General features: G+C 42.1%; 3 protein-coding genes and 1 pseudogene across 5 annotated transcripts in view; 3 read left to right on the top strand and 1 right to left on the bottom strand.

Annotated features, from left to right (window-relative positions):
* Positions 1–1,443: 1,443 nt before the first annotated feature.
* LOC310837856 (putative olfactory receptor 2B8) lies at positions 1,444–14,342 on the bottom strand. Its single transcript, XM_083725049.1, has 2 exons — positions 14,258–14,342; positions 1,444–2,504 (listed from the first exon to the last, which is right to left on the bottom strand). Exons 1-2 carry the CDS (start codon positions 14,336–14,338, stop codon positions 1,548–1,550), a joined length of 1,038 nt encoding a protein of 345 aa, XP_083581175.1. The 5' UTR covers positions 14,339–14,342; the 3' UTR covers positions 1,444–1,547.
* Positions 14,343–14,760: 418 nt separating this feature from the next.
* Positions 14,761–18,660, top strand: LOC310839493 (olfactory receptor 2B2-like; annotated as a pseudogene). Its single transcript has 3 exons — positions 14,761–14,855; positions 16,548–16,679; positions 18,093–18,660. The product of its transcript is annotated as an olfactory receptor 2B2-like (transcript).
* A 3,116-nt stretch (positions 18,661–21,776) lies between these two features.
* Positions 21,777–25,713, top strand: LOC310837880 (olfactory receptor 2G3-like). Of its 2 annotated transcripts, none has more exons than XM_083725093.1 (2): positions 21,777–22,138; positions 24,737–25,713. In XM_083725093.1, the coding sequence occupies exon 2, from the start codon at positions 24,740–24,742 to the stop codon at positions 25,682–25,684; it is 945 nt and encodes a 314-aa protein (XP_083581219.1). In that variant the 5' UTR covers positions 21,777–22,138; positions 24,737–24,739; the 3' UTR covers positions 25,685–25,713. The 2 variants fall into 2 exon arrangements, with proteins under 2 accessions (XP_083581219.1, XP_083581218.1); XM_083725092.1 differs by lacking the exon at positions 21,777–22,138 and adding an exon at positions 22,715–23,109.
* Positions 24,578–26,736, top strand: part of LOC310837900 (olfactory receptor 2G3-like) — a 28,313-nt gene continuing 26,154 nt past the window's right edge. Inside the window, exon 1 of the mRNA XM_083725122.1 lies at positions 24,578–24,703. The gene's annotated coding sequence lies outside the window, so the exon portion shown is untranslated. The remainder of the gene's footprint in view (positions 24,704–26,736) is intronic.

Genomic DNA, 26,736 nt, shown 5'->3' with positions numbered 1-26,736 from the left:
AACAGCTCAGCCGGCCTGCTTTTATAGGCAGCCGGCTGTCAACATTGTAGCAACAACAGCCCAGAGTTTCCCGCCTAAAATAACTGACGTGGACCTGAGTGAAAACTACCGTAGTTTTCGCTCCAAAACACGCACTTTTTTGCTCCTAGAAAGTAAGGGAAAATGCCTGTGCGTGTTAAGGAGCGAATGCACGGATCGGAGCCATGGCTGCCGTCAGTCAAGCAGAGCGGAGCCGCTTACACACTCTACGAGGCTCTCTCGCTTTGCTTGCTTTAAAGCGACCTGGAGCCGGGGAGGAGGGAGGGAAGGAGAGCCATGGCAGCAAAGCGGGCAGCAGCCACTTACACGGGAGGAGGGACAGACGCTAGCAAAGGTCCGTGCGCTCTCTAAACAGAGCAATGAGGCTGCAGAGGGACGGCAGGAAAGATAAAATTTAAGCAACCAGCAGCAAAATAAAACCAACCTCAAGCTCTGAGCCACGCAGTGAAAACGAGGAAGTTAAAGGAAAAAAGGCTGGGGATGAGGGAGAGGGGAAAACTTCGCAAATCCCCGCATCCGCTGGGAGGGAGCAGCTTGTTTTCAGGCAGGATAGATTCGAGCATTGTCTGGGTCCTAGTGCCCCTACCCCTTTTTTGTGCTCCATTCTATTGCTGCTGTTGGCTGCTTATCACTCAGGCTGCAAGGAGGAGCGCTTTTACACAGCTAATGGTGAATCCCCTGCAATCCAAGTCCTCCTCACTTGCTCAAATCTACTCTGCCTCAAAACAAGGAACGGAAGGAAAAGGCTGCAAACTGTTAAATGGAAAAAAAACCCAGGCACAGGGCAAGTACCTTAAGTATACCTTTAAAGCAACAGTGCTCTTTCCCTCCCTCCTCCCCGCTCAGCTCACCGAAAAGCTCCTTCTCCAGGCGTGCTCCCTTGAGTGCTTTTCCTTCCCTCCCCACTTAAAACGTGGTTACAAAGCATGGATCCACATGGATCCTCAGGATTTTTGCATTGGGCTACCCCAAACTCACCATCAGATCACATGTCTGTGGCCACAGCATGAACCATAAAAATCATGCACCCACTGTTTTGTTCAGAATATTTTTTTCTTGTTTTCCTCCTCTAAAAACTACGTGCGTGTTATGGTCAGATGCGTGTTATAGAGCGAAAAATACGGTATATACAGTATCCCCCTGCTGGCCCAGGGTGAAACTTCACTACATAACAATAGTAATCTGTGAATAAAATATTTTGGTAGAAACAGAAACCTGAATTTGAGTACTCTGTCAAGAAGCAAGGGCCAGAACAGAAAGAAAGATAGATTCATTTATTTTCAACATCTCCACCCCACCTTTCTATAACAATTTCATTAAAACAATATTACAGTATCATAAGATTGCAGAAATCATAACAGCCATAAAACATTCACAAAAGAAACATTCATTAATATAGGACATAGAAAAGCGACAGATTCCCACAGGAAGGGGAATCATACAGATGATTAGTGAGAGATTTTTTTATTATTAAAAGATAAGACTGAACTGCTGAATAAAGTTAGGAGCTATTGGGATTGATTCCTCTTCAATACCCTTCCAAGAGCTTTGTGTACCTCTTTGTTCCTCAGGGTGTAGATTAGTGGATTTAGCATGGTGGTGACAAATGTATAGAAAAGGGAGACCATCTTTTCCTGGTCACGGGAGTAGCCGGATCGGGGCTGGAGGTAACTGAAAATGGCTGACCCGTAAAAGAGTGACACCACGATCAAGTGGGAAGCACAGGTGTTGAAGGCCTTCTGCCTGCCCTCGGCTGAGCGGATCCGTAACACAGCTGCCACAATGTAGGCATAAGAGATGGTGATCAGACCCACTGGTAACAGAAGGATGGCCACACTGGCAAAAAAGAGGACAGCCTCATTTAGTGAGGTGTCCCCACAGGCCAATTTGATAAAGGCGGGCACCTCACAGAAAAAATGGTCTATTCGGTTCTCTCCGCATCGTGGAATCCTAAATGTCAACACCGTCTGCACTAGTGAATTGCTGAAGCCACTAACCCAGGAGATGGCAGCCATTGTGAAACATAAAGAATGGTTCATAATGGTAGTGTAGCGCAGCGGATGGCAGACTGCAGCATATCGGTCATACGCCATAAAAGCCAAAAGGACACATTCTGTGGAGCCCAAAGCAAGGGAGATGTACAACTCAGCCACACAGCCGCCATAGGAGATGGACTTGTTTTTCCTCCAGAAGCTCACCAGCATCCGGGGTCCGAGGCTGGTAGTGTAACAGAGGTCAAGGATGGAGAGGTTGCAGAGGAAGAAATACATGGGGGTGTGGAGATGGGGGTCCAGTCGTGACACCACAATGATGGTTGTGTTTCCCAACAGGGTCATCACGTAGCAGATCAGGATAATGGCAAAGAGCAGCATCTCCAAGCGTGGGCGGTCAGCCACTCCCAGTAAGATGAATTCTCCTTGGTAGCTTTGGTTGCCTTCTTCCCGTGATGCTTCCTTGTACATCATCTGTAACATCAAGGAGACCTTAATGAATCACAGACAACCAGCAAATGGAAGCAATAGTTATTTGGCTGGGAGATTGTGCTTTCTCCAAGAATCATAGAGCTGTAGAGTTGGATGGGACCCTGAGGATCATTTAATCCTACTCCCTGCAATGCAGGAATCTCAACTAAAGCATCCACAACAGATGGCCATCCAACCTCTGCTTAAGAACCACCAAGGAAGGCAGGTCCACCACCTCTCATAGGACTTCCATCCTTGGACTGGCACTTGAGCTCTGGCCTCTAAAGTTTTGGTCCAATTTATAGTTAGCGGGCTGCTGTCATCTCCATACCCAGAAAAGCTGTGCTGGACGGCACAATGGGGATGCAATGGAGGCAGCCTTCAGTGCCTCTAGGTAGGCTTGATGACTCAGTTTGTTTACAAAGCTATTGTACTACCAACCTTACTGTATGCTTATGAACCATGGACCACTTACAAACGCCATCTCCAGCTTCTCAAAAGATTCTCTGAAAAATCTTACACATCACTTAGGAAGACAGGCAAACTAATATCAGTGTACTGGATGAAGCAAAGATCACCAGTGTTGAAGCAATGATTCTTCAACATCAACTTCGTTGTACGAATGCCTGATTATTGTCTTCCAAAGCAACTACTCTATTCTGAACTTAAAAATGGAAAGCATAATGCTGGTGGTCAACAAAAGAGGTTTAAAGTGTTTCTCAAGGCAAATCTTAAAAAATGTAGTATAAACACTGACAACTGGGAAACACTGGCCTGCGAACGCCAGTGGCGTAGCGTGGGGGGTGCAGGGGGGTCCGGGCACAACATCTGGGGGTTAGGGTTAGGGGGCGCAAATCCACGGGTTAGGGGATGCAAATTACTTGCCTTGCCCCGGGTGCTGACAACCCAAGCTACGCCACTGGCAAACGCTCCAGTTGGAGAACAGCCCTTATCAAAAGTGCCGTGGACTTTGAAGAAGCATGAACTCAAGGCTAAGAGGATGGCATGTTTGGCAAACCTTCACCATGATCAACTCCCGCACGGAAACCTATGTCTCCACTGTTGAAGGATGTGTGGATCTAGGAATTGGCTTCCACAATCACTTACAGAATCACTGTTAAGACTGTTTTTGTGGAAGACAATCTTACTTGGCTACGAGTGATTGCCAAAGAAGGTTAGGGTGTGGTGCTGACCATGCCAAGGTTGTGGGTTTGATTCCCATATGGGGCAGCTGCATATTCCTGCAATGCAGGGGCTTGGACTAGATTTCATTTCATTTCCATTTCACTTTTTTTTTTAAAAAAAATATTTTTTATTGCTTTTTAGAAATACAGAAAAAAGAACAAAGAGTGGTTATAAGAAAATAGAATAGAAGAATAACAAATTTCCATATTCTTTTTCCATCCAATCTATAGGACTTCCCCACATCCTCCAAACCCTGCGTTCCCTGTCTTATAAAGCATCAGCAATTTGTTAACTTATTTCAAAACTTATTGTAACTTCCATTTTATCATGTTCCCTAATTTCAATTTTACTGTAACCCAATTCTTATATGCTTTGTATTAAACACAATAAAGTTGTTTCATTATTTTACCTCTAAATTCTTGTGTCTTAATTTTCATTTCATTAACTTACATTTGCTGAAGCTAGAGTTTCCTGAAAGGTGCATTTTTTAACATTCATACAGCTTATAGTGTTTTTTCAAATAGTCCTTAAACTTTTCCCAGTCCTCCTCAATTGTTTCTTCTCCCACGTCTCGAATTCTGCCAGTCATTTCAGCCAATTCCATATAGTCCATCAACTGCGATTGCCATTCCTCCAGCGTGGGTAAATCTTGTGTCTTCCAATATTTTGCGATCAGAATCCTTGCTGCTGTGGTAGCATACATGAAAAAGGTTCTGTCCTTTTTAAGCACTCTCTGGTCCACCATGCCCAGAAGGAAGGCCTCTGGTTTCTTAGGTAAGGTAAATCTCAGTACCTTTTTTAGTTCATTATGGATCATTTCCCAGAAGGCCTTCACTTTCGGGCAGGTCCACCAGAGATGAAAGAATGTCCCTTCCGCCTCTCCACATTTCCAACATTTGTTGTCAGACAGATGATATATCTTAGCTAGCTTGACTGGGGTCATGTACCACCAGTATACCATTTTCATAATATTTTCCTTCAAGGCAGTGCATGCCGTAAATTTCAAACCGGTGTTCCATAACCTTTCCCAGTCTACAAACATAATGTTATGCCCCACATCCTGAGCCCATTTTATCATAGCGGATTTGACTGTCTCATCCTGTGTATTCCACTTAAGCAGCAAGTTATACATTCTCGAAAGTAGCTTACTTTTTGGCTCTAACAATTCAGTCTCTAGTTTCGATTTTTCCACCTGGAATCCAACTTTTTTATCTATTTTAAATACCTCTTGAATTTGCGCATAGTGCAGCCAGTCTCGTACCTTAGTTTTCAATTTCTCCAAGCTTAGCAACCTCCAATTGTCTCCAATTTTTTCAATTATTTCCCAATATTTAGGCCAATGGGCCTCCATGTTAAGTCTCTTACGTGCCTTGGCCTCCACCGGTGAGAGCCACCTCGGAGTTTTACTCTCCAATAAGTCTTTATATTTTATCCAGACCTTCCAAATTGCTCTTCTGACAATATGGTTTTTAAACAATTTGTGCACTTTAACCTTGTCATACCACAAATATGCATGCCACCCAAACGCATTGTCAAACCCTTCCAGATCTAGGACGTCAGTGTTCTCCAATAAAATCCAATCTTTCAACCAGCAGAAGGCTGCAGATTCATAATATAACCTCAAGTCTGGCAGGGCAAATCCCCCTCTTTCTTTCGCATCAGTTAATATTTTAAACTTTATTCGGGGCTTTTTGCCCTGCCAAACAAACTTAGAAATATCCTTCTGCCACTTTCCAAAACATTCCACCTTGTCCACGATCTGTAGGGCCTGAAACAAAAATAACATTTTCGGCAATACATTCATCTTTACAGCAGCTATTCGGCCTAACAAGGAAAGTTTCAATCTTGACCATGTTTCCAAATCTCTTTTGATTTCTGACCAACATTTCTCATAGTTATCTTTAAACAAATTCAAATTTTTGGAGGTCAGGTACACCCCTAGGTATTTTACTTTTTTAACCACATTCAACTCCGTTTCTTTAGAGAACTCATCTGTTTCTGTAACTGTCAAATTTTTTGCTAAAACCTTGGTTTTTTGCTTATTTAACTTAAACCCCGCCACCCGACCAAAATCAGAAATTAATTCTAACACTCTTTTAGTACTGGAGACTGGTTCCTGTAATGTTAATACCAAGTCATCTGCAAATGCTTTCAATTTATATTGTTTCACTCCGACCTCAATTCCCTGAACCAACCGGTCCTTTCTAATCATGTTTAGCAACACCTCCAGAACTGAAATGAACAATAGGGGGGATAGGGGGCACCCCTGACGTGTCCCTTTTTCAATTTTGAACTCCTCTGTCACCACATTGTTTACTATCAATTTAGCTTTTTGTTCTGTGTAGATTGCTTCTATACCATTTTCGAACCCCCGCCCCACTCCCATCCCTTCCAAATTTTTCTTCATAAACATCCAAGAAATATTATCAAAGGCCTTCTCTGCATCAATAAAAATTAAAACCGCTCTGGTATTAAGATTTGTTTGTAGAAGTTCCAAAATGTCAATAATGTTTCTTGTGTTATCAAACAAATGCCTACCAGGGAGAAAGCCAGCCTGGTCCTTATGAATCACTTCATTTAGTACTTTTTTAAGTCTACTTGCCAAAATATCGGCAAAAATTTTATAATCCACATTTAGGAGTGAAATGGGGCGGTAATTCTTGAGTTGAGTCTTTTCAGTTTCTAATTTAGGTATCAATGTGATGAAAGCTTCTTTCCACGTTTCCGGTGCCTTCCTTCCCTCCATTATCTGGTTACAAACCTCCATCAAAGGTTGTATCAAATAGTCCTTTAAAACTTTATAATATTTGGAGGTTAAGCCGTCAGGGCCTGGGGACTTGCCAAGTTGAAGATTTTGAATGGCACTTTCAATTTCTTGCTGTGTAATGTTACAGTTCAGGTTTGTTCTCATTTCCAGGGGTATTTTTTGTAATCCATTAGTTTTAAGAAATTGATCCACCTCTGAAGCTTTTTGCGGCCCTTGTGAATAGAGTTCTTTGAAGTACCTCTGGAAGCACTTTCTAATTTCCTCGGGTTTCTGAACCATTCTCCCTTCAATCTCTAGATTTGTAACTGTATTAAGCTTTTGTCTCTTTTTCAACTGCCAGGCTAGCAGTTTCCCACACTTATTCGCCGATTCGAAGGATCTTTGTTTCATTTGTTTAATTTTCCATTCCACCTCCTGATTTATCAATTTTGAATATTGCGCCTGGAAAAATTTCACTTCTCTTAACACATCCTTCGACTTAGGCCTAGATCTTAATTTTTTCTCTCCTTCTCTTATTTTCTCCAATATCTTCTCCTTCTTTTCATTCCAGAGCCTTTTCTTAATCGTGTTTTGTTGTATTAGAAACCCTCTCATAACTGCCTTACTTGCGTCCCAGATTGTTCTTTTTTCCACGGTGGTATTCAAATTTATCTCAAAATAGTCCTTTAAAGTTTTTTGGGCCTTCTTCACAATCTCCTGATCTCTTAATAAAGTGCCATTCATTTTCCATCTAAAGGAACCGGTTGTATTAAGTCTCAATTCCATTTTCAAAGCATTATGGTCGGAGCAGGTTTTTGGGCAGATTTCCACTTTTCTAGTCTTAGGTGCCAGTCCTCTAGTTGTCCAGATTTGGTCGATTCGTGTCCATGTCAGATGAGCTTCAGAAAAGAAAGTCCCTTCTTTCCCTAGAGGGTTCTTAACCCTCCAAATGTCAACTAAGTCCATATTGTCTGTCATTTCAAAAAAAGTTTTGGGTAGTCTGCCGTCTTTCGATATGTTGACACTTTGTGACTTATCCATATTTACAGACACAACCCCATTCATATCACCCAGCATAATGATGTTACTATAGTCCAAGTAATCCAGCATAGTCTCGTGCAGCTTCCTGAAAAATTCCGATTTTCCCTCATTTGGAGCATATATTCCTAATATCAAAAATTTTTCTCCTTATGTCTGTATTTCAATCGCCAAAATTCGGCCATGTTCATCTTTAAATAGAAGTTTCGGTGACAGGCTCTCCTTTGCGTATATCACCACTCCTCTCTTCTTAACTTTGTCCGAAGAAATAAATTCTTGGCCTAGTCTTTTATTAATTAACACTTTTCTATGAAGCCTTGTCACGTGTGTTTCCTGTAGGCAGATAACGTCCAGTTGTTCCTTTTTCAAGATGTGAAAGACTTTTCTTCTTTTTTCCGGGGAATTTCCGCCATTTATGTTCCAACTAAGAAGCTGCAGAGACATCCTGAATCAATTGACGGGTTCTACAATGGGGTATCTAAGCTTCCCCCCGATCCCGGAGGAGGTAGTGCTGGTCCTGATCCAGGTGGTATAACTCTTGGAGGTGGTCCCGGTGGTGGTGGAGGCCAAGAAGCTGCAGCTCCTTTTTGCAGGTCCTCCTCGTGGTCGTGTAGGAACTTCTGCTGGTCTTCAGGTGATTTAATCTTTATTTTCCTTCCTTTGTAAGTAAATGAAAGTCCTTGTGGAAACTCCCACCTATAAGGAATTCCGTTGTGTCTCAACAATTTGGTCAGATCTATATAGGTAGTCCTAAGTTCCAAGAGATATTTGGGTATATCTCTGTAAATTTCGGCCCTTTTGCCTTCTATCTCCAAAGATTTCTTAAAATGTAGGCCTAATATCTTATCCCTTTCTTCTCTTGATCTCAGAGCAACTAAGCAGTCTCTGGGCTTGTCTTTCTTTACTGATTTTCCCAGTCTAAAGGCTGTCACGATTTTAAAGTCCTTTTCTTCCTCAATTCCCCAGAATTTGGAGAACAAAAGTGTCAAAAATCCCTCTAAATTATTTTGCTCCAGTTCCGGGATAGCCCTTATCCTGAGATTACTTTCTTTACTTTTCAATTCAACCAATGACAGGTAGGCTTGTTGTTCCCCTACCTGCCTTTTCAGAGGTCTTCCTTCTCCTTTAATTTCATCAACCTTTAAATTCGCCTGTTCTGCTTTTTGATTGGCTTCCACAGCTAATTTGTAGTTTTCTGCCGTAGCTCCTTGCAATTTCTCAATTGCCTGAGTATGCTGCGAAACCTGTTCGGTTAATTTGCCAATAGAGGATGTAGCTTGGTCAATCTTTGATGTTTGATTGTCCACTTTTTGATTTAAAACTGCCAATTGTTCCAAAATTTGTTTCAAAACTGTTTCAGATCCTCCAGTTGCCATATCTTCTGCAGCAGGCTGCACTAGTTCCACCTCCTGTGCTGTCAGCACAGTTGGGACAGATGATCTGCGGTGATGAGTTAAGGTTGTTTGCAAAAGTTGCCCAGATTTTTTCTCTTTTTCTTTATCTTTGGCTTTAGCTGCTCTTGTTCTCCCTGTGCCGCTCATTCCACACCTGCCTCTGTTCAAGGTCAGATGATCTTTTGTCCCATGGGAAAGACAAGTCCCAAGTATAAACAAATTAAACCACAAAAAGTTTCAATAAAGCTCAATTCCCATGCCACTATACTTCCACAGTCCTATAGGGGGGGTATTTCAAAGTTTCAAAAAAGAAAGGAACTATTTTCCGCCATTGAAGTTCCTCTATTCCCCATGTTAAGTTTTGTAGTTCCCAAACACCGAAGGAAGGTTTCCAGAACTTCTGATCTCTTAAAATCCAGCCACAAGGTATCAATATAGGTCCATGCAACAATGTTTAATGCTAATGTCTCAGTCTATGCACCAATTTCAATCTCTGCAACAATGTCGTCAATTTGACAGCAGTTTGACAGTTCTTTTTCTATGCACTGGCAGCCCGATGACGGGGTTATCTCTTTCAACCCCGTTTAGCCCAAAGATAGGAGGGTAGTTCCAAAAAATAAAAGTCTATAAATCACACAGTTCTTTCCCTTTTATCTTCAAAATGCAGAGTCTATCAATGCACCCTTTCTTCCACTTTTACAGTCCCTTTTAAATACTTCAGCTCGTTTCCGAGCCCTTGCTTTGATCTAATTAGCAGAGTCGGGAGGCGGACTTCCTGTTACTCGCCTCCCGTTTTCAGCCGAATTTCTTCAATTTAAGTTAAAAATTTAGGTCCCTTACTCACGGGTATGTTGCTCCAATTCCGATAATTTCAAGAAGAAAGGTCAGCGCTCATCAGCAGCAGCAGCGCGGCTTTGCTTCCACGAAAAGAGCGATGAACTCACAGCGCCGCTCCCCCTTTCACGTTCCGGAGCCTCTTACGAGGCTCCTTCCCCGCTTCTGGGGGGGCTCCAGGCGCCCGCCGAGTCCCACGGCCGCAGGCTCGCTCTGCCTGCGGTTTTCTTGATGGGTCTCCGCTTTGCCGCAGCGGACGACCCTTTTTCGCGGAGCCCCTCTTCACAGCGCGAAGAGGACCGCCATTGCTGTTTCGCGCCGCCTCCGGAAGTCCCATTTCCATTTCACTTTTAATTTGCCTGCCACCTTTCTCTATTGCTATGCACAAGGCGGTTTACAAGTTGAGGAAACCACAAAATAGACAGCAAAGATCGCACACCTAATAACGATCTGATCCAATGCAAAGAAGCCATAATAAAAACGTAACTTTAAAATAAACAACTTACATCAAATAAAGCAATATTCAATAAGTAAACGGCAAACTTAAATATCAGCAAATAATAATTAAACAGTTTACACTTAACACTTACAGTGGTACCTCTGGTTACAAACTTAATTCGTTCCAGAAGTCCGTTCTTAATCTGAAACCATTCTTAACCTGAGGTACCACTTTAGCTAATGGAGCCTCCCGCTTGTGCAAGATTTCTGTTTTCATCCTGAGGTAAAGTTCTTAACCCGAGGTGGTACTACTGGGTAAGTGGAGTCTGTAACCAGAAGTGTTTGTAACCCAAGGTGTTTGTAACCCGAGGTATCACTGTATAATGAAGATTTACTAAACTATAATCAATAAAAATAATGCCAACTCACAATGCATGAAAGACCAGAAAACCATATGAAAGGATCAAATTGAGAAATAAGGACACACAACTTTTAAAACTATTGGCTTTTAATGGATGGTCCTCTGGGTCCTACTCTACAATTTGATGAATCTATGAGCCCTCACTAGTGTTCAATTTCATTCAACAGAGTTTTCCTCCACGCATGTTCGAATCATCTCCCAGCTTGTTTCCTCACCCTTAATTCTAGAGCAGGGCAGTCCAACTTTTCATACCAAGAATTTCGACACAGAACCCACAAGCTGCACACTGCCTTGCCATGCAGGAGGGGAGCGAGGCCAAGATTTGAGGGGGTCCCTCCTGCTGCTTTCCCAAAGCCAGAGAAGCGAGGGCTGGGCTTTGGGAAGGAGGCACGAGGCTCCGACGGCATCCTTGAACCTTCCCACCTTCTTCCTAAAGCTGCAAAAGCACTAACTGGGCTTTGGGAAGGAGGCAGGGGGACCCTAAGACCCTGTCAGACCCTCGCTCTGCCTTTGCAAAGCCCAGCAACTCACTTATCCAGCTTTGGGAAGGCGAGGGCTGCAGGTGGTGGGCAGCATACGGTGCTGAGGGCCGACCAAAAAGGCCTTGAGGGCCGCATGTTGGACCACTCTGCTCTAGAGTATACTAGGGAGCCAAGTGGGAACCACAAAGTGGGAGAGGCGATTGTGTCAACCTTTAGAAGACATCTGAAGGCAGTCCTATATAGGGAAGTTTTTTAAATGTTTAATGTTTTATTATGTTTTTATATATGTTGGTAGTGGCTTGGTCAACCCATTCAGATGAGCAGGATATAAATAGTAAAACTGTTGTTGTTGTTGAATAGGACGTCCCTATTTTCATGGGAGAAATGCTGGAGGGCATATGAAAGGGACCACAGGTTGTGATCTTTAATAAATGTACCCACAACCCTGATACTGAGTCTCATGCTCTGCTGAGAGCGTTCTCCTCCAACTGCTGCTGTCCAACACTTTCCCGTCCTCAAAACTGGATATTGCCTAAGCTTTGAAAATTCAAGTACGGGAGCTGCATTGCTTTGTGCATTGTGGGACAGCAACAGTTGGGGAACAATGCATGGATGTAGAGGAATTGAAGGAGGCACAAGTAGTTCACATTCCACATTAAGCCAAGGTATGGCTTGTTTCTTCCGGTTGTAACAATTGTAAAGTGCTGTGGTAGATGCTGTGTGATTTTTACTTGCATTTTCACTGTTTAGATTTCTGGCGTTCTATTTTGTTGTGTTACAAATTGCATTCCATAGAATAAAAATACAATTATCCATATACAATATCTATTTGTATACCCATATACCATATTCATATTCATTTATATTTATGCAAAATTCATATTTAATACGAGCAACCCCACAGAGCACCTGAATGATCCGCACACCACACTTTGAGATCCTCTGTTCTTATGGATTATGTTACTGGTTAAAAAAACCCAAGAGATCAAGGGGAGACAACTGTCTGTATTGCTAGTCCTACTCAAAGTAGACCCATTGATGAATTTCAGTGGCTCTACTCTGTGTAGAACCTAGTTGCCTGCAACAGAATTTGACAATTTATGGGGGCAAGAAAGCTGTGGGGTTTGGTTTCCCCCCTCAAGTTCTGCATTGAAACTGTGGAGTTAACATATAGAATAAGAGAACAAGAGGAACATACGTTTAAAGAAGATTGGAAAATGTTTTTTGAATATACGGGTGAAAATTGTGTACATTTGAAAATGTTGGCAGTATTAAGATAAATTCAACAGTGTAAATAAATTTTGATGGCTGTAGTAATGGAATAATGAATGGTTTAGTTTATGTAAAATATGCAGGAATTTATGTTATGTAAAATAAACCATGGGAAGAGAAGAAGGGAAGTCATTGACATTTAAAAATTGTTTAAATGAATATTCTAAAATGTAAAATAGAATGTGTGTGTGTGTGACACTGGTTTTACTTAAATGATTCATAGGCAAGTCAAGGGTGTAACTTGAACTAGTCAGGTTTTCTAATAATGACAGTAAACTATTCATTATTGTAAAATTCTGAAGAACTCCAAAACCAAAATTGTCTAAACAGGCAACAGCAGAGCAAGTGAAATTCAGGCTAAGGCTAAAGTGATGCATACCAGGGCAAAGAGGTCTGAATTTCACAAACATGCTAACGCTGTCTGAATGGGGCTGTGGGCTCCCAAGGTTTTCCCAATATATCCTGGGGCCATATCAGAAAGCCCACTTATTATAGCAGTGTGCTGTAATGAATAAAAATAGAGAGACAAAACAATTCAGTGCCAGTAATTATTAGGAAAGGGACTGAAAATAAAGGAGCATGGTGATAATGATGATTTAATTAGTGAATCATTTCCTATAAAACATCTCAAAGTGATTTAATATGACATGGATTAATATGCCAAGTTTTCAACCCATGGACTTCCTATGGGCTTATTTGGGTTTTGTTATGGCTTTTTAAATGTGTTTCTTTTGTGGGTGTTATTGGTTTGTCTTTGGTTTATTATGTACTGGTATTTTGTATTCTCAACCTATGTGTTCTTATGTTGTGAACTGCCCCGGGATCTTTGGATGAAGGGCAGTATAAAAATTCAACGAACAACAATAATAATAAATACTGAAAACTGTGTTTTGCTCTGGTTTCCGACTCTCGCACAGTTCTGTAGAACCGAAAGAGGTGCAGAAAAAGACAAATGGAAACAATACAGTCAAGGAAGAGAGCAACTTCAAAGAAGGAATGTATAAGGAAGTTGTGGGGTGGGGGAGCTCAGAAAGAAAAATCAACCGAGGACACTTCTAGATGGGTGTGTTATTGCATGTGTCTTCTGCAACATGTTATTGACACAGTAACAGTGAATTAAAGGGGCCCCTGACCATTAGGTCCAGTTGCAGATGACTCTGGGGTTGCGGCGGTCATCTCGCTTTATTGGCCGAGGGAGCCGGCGTACAGCTTCTGGGTCATGTGGCCAGCATGATTAAGCCGCTTCTGGCGAACCAGAGCAGCGCATGGAAACACTGTTTACCTTCCCGCCAGAGTGGTATCTACTTGCACTTTGACATGCTTCCGAACTGCTAGGTTGGCAGGAGCAGGGACTGAGCAACGGGAGCTCACCCCGTTGCGGGGATTCGAACCGCCGACCTTCTGATTGGCAAGCCCTAGGCTCTGTAGTTTCACCCACAGCACCACCTGCGTCCCCCCAACAGTGAATTAGTAATGGATTTATCCTGCTTTAGGGCTTGTCCACACTTCCTCTTGCTCCACTGCTTTCCCCTGGGGAAAACTGCTCTATCTAGGCAACGGACAAGCGGAAGTGTCAACGAGCCCTCAGTTCTGCGACACTTCCCCAACGCTAACGTGTTATTGCTGTACAGATGCAGCAGGACAAAAATAATCTGGAAAAGCTGTGGTATAAAAAGCTACAGGGTTTCAGTAGCATGTTACAGCTTGTGCACTGCTTGGAAATGAAACAGTATGACTATCGGAAAGCTTCTGCAGGCGCAAACTGTATTAAAAGTGGGGTTGGGTATGACCGCTCAGAGAGCACCATGAGGGCAAATCAGAACAAATATGCATTAAAGAGTGTTTCTGGGGAGGCAGCTGCAAAGGCCTGTTGGCACAAAATTTTGCAAAACCACAAGGACTAGGAACTTCTGGCAGGAGTAAATAAAGCAAATTACAGTACTCACCTCTGCATGAAGGAAAAGGCTGCTTCCCATAGATCGAAAGACATAAACCAAACGCCACTTAATCTCAGCTCTCCTTTTCATCTCACGTATATCGATACTCTAGTACAAAGTTATTGTTCTTTTACTGGGTCGGCCCCTTCCTAACCTCACTTCTGTCTTCGTAACAATCGCCTTCCCTTCTCCCAGTTCTTTTCTCGTATGAGGACTAAGGATACGACTTTTGCTTCTATTCCAGGGATGAATCCGTTGCTCTGGTATTTGTCCTGCTACTTGTAGGAAACTAGAGCAGTCAGCTTGTCTCGGGACTTCGCTCCCATCAACAGATGCACTCTGGATAGGCCTTTATGGTCGGGAAGCTATGGCCAGAGATCACAGGCTGTGGCAGAAGTTGGCTTGAGGGAGAGGCTGGCAGCATGGAAGAAGAAACTCAAGCAAAGAGAAGCAGACAGGTGTGGAGAGTACAAAGAGGCAGGTGGGCAGGCAGGCAGACAGATAGATAGATGATGTGGAATGTGAAGAAAGGAAATGCTGTGTTCCCAGGAAAGAGTCCAAGGATTATAGACTATAATGATGTGTTTACTTGTGACAGAAAAAAGAGGTGAGAGAAAGGAGTTGAATGCAGTTAGAAGTTAGATGGGAGGAAGCGTCCATTCTTTGTGTGTGTGATTGTGGTGGGAAAGGGAGAGAGTAAGATCTGAAGAATGGAAATAGATATGAATATAGACTATCAGAAAGGTTGGAATAATAGCTGTTGAGCCTCAAAGATTAAATAAAAGGGAGAAGCTGGATCTTCCCTCTCCCCACAACTTGTCTACTTCACCCCAGCATCATTGCTATTCTGGCTGAGAATTGCACCCCACCTACATGTACCTAGAGACCTCCCACAGCTTAAGACTACTTCTTGCAGGGCATTGGAGGGGAAGGGAGCTGGCTTTATGGGGATCTTACTGAAGATGGGACTGTTGTTGCTGCGTCTCCAGAATCTAATGGACAATGCAAGGAAGTTTCCTGCACATCACGGAGCCTCAGGGAATCAAACTTCAAGCTGAACAATTAGAGGCAGACTCCCTATTAAGACATGCAGTCCCAAAGGCCAGCTGCCACTCGCATGACATCCTCAGGGAAGGCGACTTTCATCAGAGTTCTTTCGTCATTCGCAGAAGTACTTCAAACTGCTATAATTGTGCCCAAGTTGTGGAACTTGTGTTGCAAATTCAGCAACGTTATTAACTGTTAGTTTATTGATTCTTCGTTTGGACCCTTTATGTTCTTCTTCCTTGATGCTGCTTTTTGGTTTGGCGACTATTGGTGGCAATCCAGCCAGATGGGCAGGGTAGAAATAAAATAAATAAATATAATAATAATAATAGTAATAATAATAATGTTTTCTGTTATTTGTAATGCTTGTTTTCATTGTTCATAAGGTGCTTTGAGCTGCTGCTTTTGGGAAGGGGAAAGTGGATCTGATTTGCTCCTGTGGTCTATACAGTATATTACTAATTTTTTTTAAATCCTGTCTGATTCTGTAGGAAACTGTAGCTCTGTGAGGAGAATGAAACTTTCCCCAAAACGTCTAGCTAATATATACATTATTTACACAATGGGCCCTGCATGATTGGCTAATTCCGGGCTGCTCCTGTAGGCCAATCAGGTTGCGGATTCACTTCATCCAGGAGCCTGATTGGCTGCCCCTGCAGGCCAATCAGGTTGCTGATTCACTTCCACCTGGAGCTGGATTGGGTGGCTCCTGTGGACCAATCTGACTGCTGCATTTTGGATCCTATTCTTCTAGGATTCAGCTCAGTACATAACAGAAGAGGAGCGTGTAGGCAGTGGGTGTATAACAAGGGCTGTTGCTTCCTCCCTCCTCTCAAGGCTTAAATTAACCTTTCCTTCATTGAAACAAAATTTAAAAAAATCCTTCCAGTAGCACCTTAGAGACCAACTAAGTTAGTTATTGGTACGAGCTTTCATGTGCATGCACACTTCTTCAGATACACTGAAACAGAAGTCACCAGACCCTCATATATAGTAGAGGGTGAGGATGGGTATTACTCAGAAGGGTGGTGGGAATGGGTGATTGGCTGATAGGTGTGGTAAACCTGTTGACAACTGCAATGGTCTTACAGGAAAAAGCAATGGTGAGATGACTAAAAATAGCTTTGTCATGTATAATGATAAGAATCCAATGTCTCTATTCAGACCAGGTCTCTCCATGGTTTTAAGTTTGGTAATAAATTGCAATTCAACTTCACTTTCCAGTCTATTTTTGAAATTCTTTTGTAATAAGACAGCTACTGCTGGTGAGCTTCTGGAAGAAAAACAAGTCCATCTCCTATGGTGGCTGTGTGGCTGAGTTGTACATCTCCCTTGCTCTGGGCTCCACAGAATGTGTTCTTTTGCCTGTCATGGCCTATGACTAATAATAATAATAATAATAATAATAATAATAATAATAATTTATTTATACCCCGCCCATCTGGCTGGGCCTCCCCAGCCTCTCTGGGCGGCTTCCATAGAAACCAAAAATACACTAAAATATCACACGTTAAAAACTTCCCTTAAGATGTCTTCTGAATGTCAGGTAGTTGTTTATCGCTTTGACATCTGCTGGAAGGGCGTTCCACAGGGCGGGCACCACTACCGAGAAGGCACTCTGCCTGGTTCCCTTATAGCTTTGCTTCTTGCAATGAGGGAACCGCCAGAAGGCCCTCGGCGCTGGACCTCAGCTTCCGGGCAGAACGATGGGGGTGGAGACGCTCCTTCAGGTATACTGGACCGAGGCCGTTTAGGGCTTTAAAGGTCAGCACCAACACTTTGAATTGTGCTCGGAAACATACTGGGAGCCAATGTAGGTCTTTCAAGACCGGTGTTATATGGTCTCGGCGGCCGCCCCCAGTCACCAGTCTAGCTGCCGCATTCTGGAATAGTTGTAGTTTCCGAGTCACCTTCAAGGGTAGCCCCACGTAGAGGGCATTGCAGTAGTCCAAGCGGGAGATAACCAAAGCATGCACCACTCTGGCGAGACAGTCCGCAGGCAGATAGGGTCTCAGCCTACGTACCAGATGGAGCTGGTAAACAGCTGCCCTGGACACAGATTTAACCTGTGCCTCCATGGACAGCTGTGAGTCCAAAATGACTCCCAGGCTGCGCACCTGGTTCTTCAGGGGCACAGTTACCCAAGGACCAGGGAATCCTCGACACCTGCCCACCTCCTGTCCCCCCAAAATAGTACTTCTGTCTTGTCAGGATTCAACCTCAATCTGTTAGCCGCCATCCATCCTCCAACCGCCTCCAGACACTCACACAGGACCTTCACCGCCTTCACTGGTTCTGATTTAAAAGAGAGGTAGAGTTGGGTATCATCCGCATACTGATGAACGCCCAGCCCAAACCTCCTGATGATCTCTCCCAGCGGCTGCATGTAAATGTTGAAAAGCATGGGGGAGAGGACAGAACCCTGAGGCACCCCACAAGTGAGAGCCCAGGGGTCTGAACACTCATCCCCCACCACCACTTTCTGAACATGGCCCAGGAGGAAGGAGCGGAACCACTGTATGACAGTGCCCCCAGCTCCTAGCCCCTCAAGACGGTCCAGAAGGATGTTATGGTCGATGGTATCAAACGCCACTGAGAGATCCAGCAGAACTAGGAAACAGCTCTCACCTTTGTCCCTAGCCCTCCGGAGATCATCAACCAGTGCGACCAAGGCGGTTTCGGTCCCATGATGAGGCCTGAATCCCGACTGGAAGGCTTCCAAATGGTCCGCTTCTTCCAGGTGTGCCTGGAGTTGTTCAGTAACCACTCGCTCAATCACCTTGTCCAAGAATGGAAGATATGCTGCAGTCTGCCATCCGCTGCGCTACACCACCATTATGAGCCGCTCTGTATGTTTCAAAATGGCTGCCTTTGCCCGGCTTTGTGGCTTCAGTAATTCACTAGTGCAGACAGTGTTGACTGTTCAGCTTCCACGGTGCGGACATAACCGAATAGACACTTTTTTCTGTGAGGCGCCAGCCTTAATCAAATTGGCCTGTGTTGACACCACGCTCAATGAGGCTGAGCTCCTTTCTTCCAGTGTGGTTTGTCTTCTGTTACCACTGAATGTCATTATAACCTCTTACAGATACATAACAGCTTCTTTGTTGAGGATCCGCTCAGCCAAAGGCAGGCAGAAGGCCTTCAGCACCTGTGCTTCCCACTTGATTGTGGTGTCACTCTTTTACGGGTCAGCCATTTGCAGTTACGTCCAGCCTCCATCCAGCTACTCCATGGAGAATGGCAAGATGATGTCGCTCTTTTATACATTTGGTACCACTACCCTCAATCCGCTGATCTACACTCTGAGGAACAAAGAGATGCACAGAGCTCTCGGAAGACTAATGAGGAAATCAACAACTTGAGTTGAATGGCTGCCAACTTTTTAAAAAAGGTTTTTTATTTATACTTTTCAAATTGATACATTTCATTAATTTTACAATCCATTTAACATTTCAAAATTTGACTTCCTTCCCCCTCTTTCTGTGGTTCCTTAATTTTTTTCATTTCTGCATATCCAAATTCATTTAATTTGCTCATTTAATTATCTGCTACGAATATATAGTCTTATAAAACTACAGATTATTACAGTAATCCTGCTAATGTTTTTATCGGTTTACAATTTGTCTGTAATTATTCAATAAACCATTTCCATTCTTTTATAAAGAGTTTGTTATCTTGATTTCTTATTTTTCCAGTAAGTTTTGCCATTTCTGCATATTTCATAAGTTTTTGTGTCCATTCTTCTTTTACTGGGACATCTTTCCATTTTGGCGCAAGTAATATTCTTGCTGCTGTAGTAGCATGCATAAATTAATTTATATACAATTTTGGTAGTCGTGTCCCTATAATTCCCAAAATAATTTTTTTATAAAATATTTTTTAGAAATGTTATTTTGAACATCATTTTCAATTCATTGTATATAATTTCCCAGTAAGCTTTAACCTTACTGCAAGACCACCACGTATGCTAAAAACAACCTTCTTTCTCTTTATGTTTCCAACATTTGTTTGATTTAGATTGAGATTTTGCCAATTTTTTTGGTGTTAGATACCAACGATATATCATTTTCATATAATTTCCTCTTAAACCATAACACGCTGTAGATTTTACATTCAAATTCCACAATCGTTCCCATGCTTCCATATCTATATGATGACTGATATCTATTGCCCAGTGTATCATTGAAGATTTTATTTGCTCATCCTTTGTCTCCCATTCCAATAATATTTTATACATTTTAGACAACACGTTTATATTACATTCCAGCAGGTCTCTCGCCAGTTGTGATATTTGTTCCCCAAAGCCTCATGTCCAAACTTTATTAAACACTTCATTCAAATGATGATATTATAACCATGTTGTTAATTTCCCAGATAATTCCCTAAATTCTTTTAATTTATACTCTCCTCCCTCTTGTTTTTATAAATTTCTATAAGTTGTCCACCCTTCTGTCGTGTTCTTTTTCTTTACTGCTATAGCTTCCAGCTGTGAAAGCCATAATGGTGTTTTTACTTCTAGTAAATTCTTCTAACTATCCTGCACTCTATACAATTTTTTCCTAATTATATGGTTTGTAAATCCTTTATGAACATTCACCTTTTTGTACCATAAACAAGTGTGCCAGCCAAAAATATTATCATGATTTCTAAGTCTTAAAATATGTGAATTCTCTAACGTTATCCATTCCTTCAACCAACAAAGACAGGATGCTTCATAATATAATCTCAGATCCAGCTGGGGAAAACCTCCTCTTTCTTTTGCATCTATTAATTTTTATATTTTATCCTCGGTTTCCCCTTGCTAAATATGTTTAGAAATATCTTTTCGTGATGCCCAACAACAATCCGTCCTGCCGATCATTCGAATCGATTGAAACAGAAATAACATTATTGGCAACACGTTCATCTCTATGGTTAACACTCTGCCTAATAATGAAAGATTCAAATTTGGGACAGAATGGCTGCCAACTCTAATAATAATGAATTGTCCTTCATTCTCTGGCAACTTGCAGTGTTTCTTCTGTTCATTTGTTTTTAATGATTATTTTACAGATGTTTTATTTCAGTGTTGTAACATTGTAATGTAATAATGACATTATTTTTATAGAAAGGTGAGGCGAAAATGCTGCAAATCAGTGCTCCTGATTGGTGGACCTTGGTCCCCGGGGGATCCATGGCACCATTCACATAACAAAGGCTGCCATAGAGATATTAAAATATTAAAAGTAAGGGTCCATTTGAAAATCAGAGGGTCCACAGTCCTCAGTGCCGGATTACCAAATAGGCAGAGTAGTCACCAGCCTATGGGCTCCATGCCCATAGTTTGATCTCCCTTCAAACTAAATCCAGTTCCCTAAATGTAACACCACATGAGGTCTCCTAACAGGTAATTGGAATACCCAGAAATATCCATATGCAATGAAATAAATTTATCCTGCCAACTTTGAAATTTTCTGCATAGCTAGTTAATTAAAAGACTTTTGCCCCCTAAGGAGTTAAGTAGTGTTCTCTTTTCCATCCCTGCCCTGGTGCAAGTCACAGCCTCCAGAGGACGCTGCGCAAGGGAAGAGGAGGCAGGTCCTTTGGGGCTTCATTGCTCATGACTGAAGGGTAATATGTAGTTTTCCCTTAATTATCGAGCCTGAGTTCTGGCCCTTATGGGGCTTCATGGTGGTTCCTCAGAGAGCTGCTGAAGAAGGGGAGAGAGCAATTTCCTCCACCTCTCCCATCCTCCTGGATGACATCATAAAATCATTTATCCTGACCCCTGAAGGCCCCTTTAGAGACAGAGAGATCATCCTACTATGGCCACGTAGATGTGCTGGTACAATACTGAGGCAGAAGAACCAAGGCACTGGACCGAATTAGGCAAGCCGACCAGAGTAAGAGTTGCAGGGAGCATTTCTCTTTTCCCACCATCATTTACACTGATCCTTATGGAGGTAAAACAAAAAAAAATCCTTCCAGTAGCACCTTAAAGACCAAGTAAGTTAGTTCTTGGTATGAGCTTTCGTGTGCATGCACAATTCTTCAGGTACCTGAAGAAGTATACTTCTTCAGATATCTGAAGAAGTGTGCATGCACACGAAAGCTCATACCAAGAACTAACTTACTTGGTCTTTAAGGTGCTACTGGAAGGAATTTTTTTTGTTTTGACTATGGCAGACCAACACGGCTACCTATCTGTAACTGGCCTTATGGAGGTGTAAGAGAATCTGCATTTCTATCTTTTTTAGTCTCCTCCTGCCCTTTTCCCCTTGACCCTCTCCCCTTCAGATACACATACAGACTGCTCTTTCTCTCTGCTTTTTCAAAAAGATTTATTCTTATTTGAATTCATTCTCTGCCTGCTTCGACTATAGAACAGGAAGGTGTAGAGCAACCTTCTCTGGCATCGTGCCTGACAGGTGGTTTGAATGACAACTACCATCAAATGATTAATAGTCAGGGGTGTGTGAGGTTTATTCTGAAGCAGCCTTCCCTTTCCTACCACACCACCCCTCTTTAGTGCTCACCCTGCCTGTTGGACTACAACTCCCATCGTCCATCACCATTGGCTAAGGTGTCTGAGGGTTGATGGGAATAGTAGTCCCACAAAACCTGGCAACTCAAGCATGGAGAATACTGTGTAATACTGAGATAGCTGGACTAATGCTCTTTTTGGCTATAAGGCAATTTCATGACTGCCCAGGCTACCCCTGGTATTTTCCACACAGTAACCTCTTGATGACCTGAACTACGGAGTTGCATCCAGAGTGAGCTCTGTGAGAGTTTCCTTGGCCCAAGGTGGAGCCACTTGCTCCCTCAACACAGACTGTCACAGCAGACCAAGAGTCAGGGGTGAGCTAATTCCAAAAATGAAGGGTGCTAAAAGTTCTAACATGACAGGAATTCAAAATATATTTTTGTTAAATTAATACAATTTTGTTTTGCTTGATAAGTAAAATGGGTGTAAGATTGCATAGATATCATTCAAATTGATTGCCAAGTGCTTGCAGTTATATATTTTATATGATAATATTAAACTTATTCGGTTTTCCCAAAGTAGTTTATGTGCTTCTTCATCAAACATGGACTTACCAAACTAAATGTTGTCCAGTCACAAAAATAATAGCAGATTTGTATTCCTCACACTCAAGAATACCTTGCAATAATTAAGTTTCAACCCTCAAATGGCACACCCTTCTGAGTTGAGAAAGGGACCACAAATTATAGGATGGATGGAAGAGAAATGAAGAGAAGAAAAGAGATAAAATATTGGATACACATTTTTCAGAATGAATTTACTTCTCACTGAGACAGAGGTGAGCTAAATCCAAAAATAAGGGTTGCTAAAATGTTTTAATATGACTTGGAAATTCAAAAGATATTTTGGTTAAATTAATACAATTTCATTTTGCTTGGTAAGTTAAATGGGTGTAAGATTGCATAGATATCATTCAAATTGATTGCCAAGTAGTTGCAGTTATATATTTTATATGATAAAATTAGTATTATTTGGTTTTCCAAAAGTAGTTTATGTGCTTCTTCATCAAATGTGAACTTACCAAACTAAACATTGTCCAGTCACAAAAATAATAGCAGATTTGAATTCCTCACACTCAAAAATACCCCTCACTGAATAAATTGGCAAGAACTAAGTTTCAACCCTAAAATGACACTCCCTAGTGAGGTAGTGTGAGGAGTATCATCTGAGAAAGAAAGGGACCATAAATTATAGGATGGATGGTTGTGAAATGAATAGAATAGAGATAAAATATTAAATACACCTTTTTCAGTTCATGGGACATGGCACTTTCAACAATATACTGGTGAGTAATTTTCTTGTCTTGTCCTAAAGTTTCTCTCCCTCACAGCTTTGAGACGTGTGCTTGGAAATGTATATGGGGAAAGTGTATGGGAAGGATATTTCAAGCTGAAGTTGGGAAACAGATTAAGCATCTTTATCGCGGATTCCTACTCCCTCCTTAAGTTGATTCTTCTTTTAAATACCGGGGGGGGGGGGGCAAGCAGCTTTTGTCTTTCCGTTACTTGTATTTGCAGCTGATACAATTAGGTTATTCGACCTTTGTGTAGTTTCTCTAAACAAATCTTCCTTATAAGCGAGGTCTCCAACCCTGGATCATTTTATTGTATGCTCTTTGTCTTTATGTATTTTTAACCGCAAGTCTACATTTTTCTGAGATTTGACCACCAGAATAGTGCACAGTATTCAAGGTGTGGCTGACCACTGGTTTACATATGAGCATATGGTAGCTGGTAATTTATTTCAATCTAATTATTTTCAACTCTAATTTGCCTTCTTTCTATCACTACAAAATATTATCGTTTTTAGTAAGCATCTCAACCCTTACATGTCCTGTTCAGAGCCAAACAACATTTCCCCTTTTTAAAACAGGAATTGGCTAACTCCCAGTTTGTGGTTTCCTGTCAGAAGCCACTGTATTTTGTATGAACTAAACTCTTCTGGTATGTTCTAAAGGTAGCACCATCTAGAGCACATTTAAATATTTATTTGAAAATACAGATATGCCACTACAGTGGTACCTCGGGTTAAGAACTTAATTCATTCTGGAGGTCCATTCTTAACCTGAAACTGTTCTTAACCTGAGGTACCACTTTAGCTAATGGGGTCTCCAGCTGCTGCTGTGCCACCACTGCACGATTTCTGTTCTCATCCGGAAGCAAAGTTCTTAACCCGAGGTACTATTTCTGGGTTAGCGGAGTCTGTAAGCTGAAGCGTCTGTAACCCGAGATACCACTGTACTCATAAAAATACCAGAGTGGTTCCCCACAGCTCTGAATAAAAACCATACAATAAAAAAAGCAGAGCAATCTTAAAATCCAAGATCAGTTACGTATACTCTTCCATTAGCACTATGCCTCCCATCATTCCTGATCATTTCCCATGCTTTCTGGGAGCTGAAGTCCAGTGTTGGCTTTCCCTGTGCTAGAATAACCTGGAGCAAGAATGTATGCCCATCCACCCTTCTGCTTGTCCCGTGTGTAGAAAGCATGGGTCCAAGTGATTTTCCACTTGTCCCATGCTTTCTAGGGCCCTGCTACTTCCCCCGGAAAGTCCACACTTCAGTCCTAAATCAGAGCACCCTAATCTTCTGATTGTAACCTGGTTTAACTCCCTTTAATCTTGAATATCAGATTACCCTTGGCCCTCCAGACATAGCTGAACTACAACTCCCAGCATCCCATGCTTTTTGCGATGCTTCCAGGGCCGAAGAGGGTTATAGTTCAGGAACATCAGGAGGGTTTCCCATCCCTGCATTAAGCCATGTAAAAATTAGAAGGTTTTCTCATTGTACACATGGTACATGGGTGATCTCAGCCATACCAAAATGCCACTATTGCTTTTGTGTCAACCGTTTATTCCAGCTCAATTTTGAGTAGGTATTTTGCTATTTTTGTTTCTTCCTTTTCTAGATAATGTACAGAGAAGGATTGTGGGAAGAAGGTAATCAGAGCTACCAAGGAGAATTCATTTTACTGGGAGTGGCTGACCGCCCACGCTTGGAGATGTTCCTCTTTGCCATTATCCTAACCTGCTACATGATGACCCTGTTGGGAAACACAACCATCATTGTGGTGTCACGGCTGGACCCCCATCTCCACACCCCTATGTATTTCTTCCTCAGCAACCTCTCCTTCCTTGATCTTTGCTTCACCACCAGCCTCGGACCACAGATGCTGGTGAGCTTCTGGAAGATAAAGAAGTCTATCTCCTATGGTGGCTGTGTAGCTGAATTGCACATCTCCCTTGCTCTGGGCTCTACAGAATGCGTCCTTTTGGCTGTCATGGCCTATGACAGATATGCTGCAGTCTGCCATCCACTGCGCTACACTACCATTATGAGCCACTCTTTATGTTTCAAAATGGCTGCCATCGCCTGGCTTTTTGGCTTCAGCAATTCACTAGTGCACACAGTGATGACTGTTCAGCTTCCACGGTGTGGAGAGAACAGAATAGACCATTTTTTCTGTGAGGTGCCAGCCTTAATCAAACTGGCCTGTGTTGACACCTCCTTCAACGAGGCTTTGCTTGTTGCTTTTAGCGCAGTGTTCCTTATAGTACCACTAGGCCTCATTATGGTCTCTTATAGCTATATTGTGGTTGCTGTGTTGAGGATCCGCTCAGCAGAGAGCAGGCAGAAGGCCTTCAACACCTGTGCTTCCCACTTGATCGTGGTGTCGCTCTTTTATGGGATGGCCATCTTCAGCTACGTCCAGCCCGCGTCCAACTACTCCCGCGATCAGGGCAAGATGGTTTCCCTTTTCTATACATTTGTTGTCACCATGCTCAATCCCCTAATCTATACCCTGAGGAACAAAGAGGTGCACAAAGCTCTAAGAAGACTGACGAAGAGAACTTAAGACCAATGTCTCCCAACTCCATGCAGAGGCTCTGTGGTTATATTTTAATAAAAATAAATAAAACATCACTGATCACTTATATGGCAACCAGAGCTTCTTTTTTATGTTGGATTGCCTGCACTTGATTGTGGTGTCACTCTTTAATGGGATGGCCATTTTCAGTGACCCCCACCTCCATCCAGCTACTCCAGCTAATTCCAAGAATAAATCTGAGTACCTCAACCACTTGATATCCATATTTAACTTTTTCTGGGCCTTCGCCTCCATTGGTGAAAGCCATCTGGGTGTCTTCCTTTCTAAGAGATCATTATATTTTATCCATACGTTGTACAGAGATTTCCTAGTTACATGATTTTTGAAAGCATTATGGGCCTTTCTCATACCATAGATATGCATGCCATCCAAACAAATTATCGAATCCCTCTAAATCTAAAACATCAGTGTCTTCTAGTTGTATCCATTCTTTAATCCAGCAAAAAGCAGCTGCCTCAAAATAGATTTTCAAATCTGGAAGGGAGAATCCCCCTCTTTCTTTAGAATCCCTAAGTAATTTATATTTAATTCTGGGTTTTCCCCCCTGCCAGAGAAATCTAGATAAAGCTTTCTGCCATTCTTTAAAGCATTTCACATTGTCTATGATTGGGAGGGCTTGAAACAAACAAACAAAAACCTTTGGCAATACATTCATCTTAACCACTGAAATCCGGCCCATTAATGACAGTTTTAAATTTGACCATATATCTAGGTCTCTCTTAATTTCATTCCATAGTTTCTCATAGTTCTCTTTATATAAGTTCAAGTTTTTCCGAGACAGATTCACACCCAAATACTTGACTTTTTTCACAAAATCTAGGTCCGTCTTTTCTTGTAATAGTTTTATTTCATCATTATCCAGATTTTTCTCTAATACTTTGGTTTTACTCTTATTTAACTTGAATCCCGCTACCTGCCCAAATTCCTGTATCAACTCCAATGCTTTCACTGCACTGGAGTCTGGATCCTGTAATATCAGTACTAAATTGTCAGCAAAGGCTTTTAATTTATATTGTTTG

The sequence above is a fragment of the Podarcis gaigeae genome (assembly GCF_964106915.1).
Source record: "Podarcis gaigeae genome assembly, chromosome: 2".
In the NCBI taxonomy this organism is placed as follows: Eukaryota; Metazoa; Chordata; class Lepidosauria; order Squamata; family Lacertidae; genus Podarcis; species Podarcis gaigeae.
Note: the sequence above shows the minus strand (reverse complement) of the source record. Positions and strands in the feature narration are given on the sequence as shown.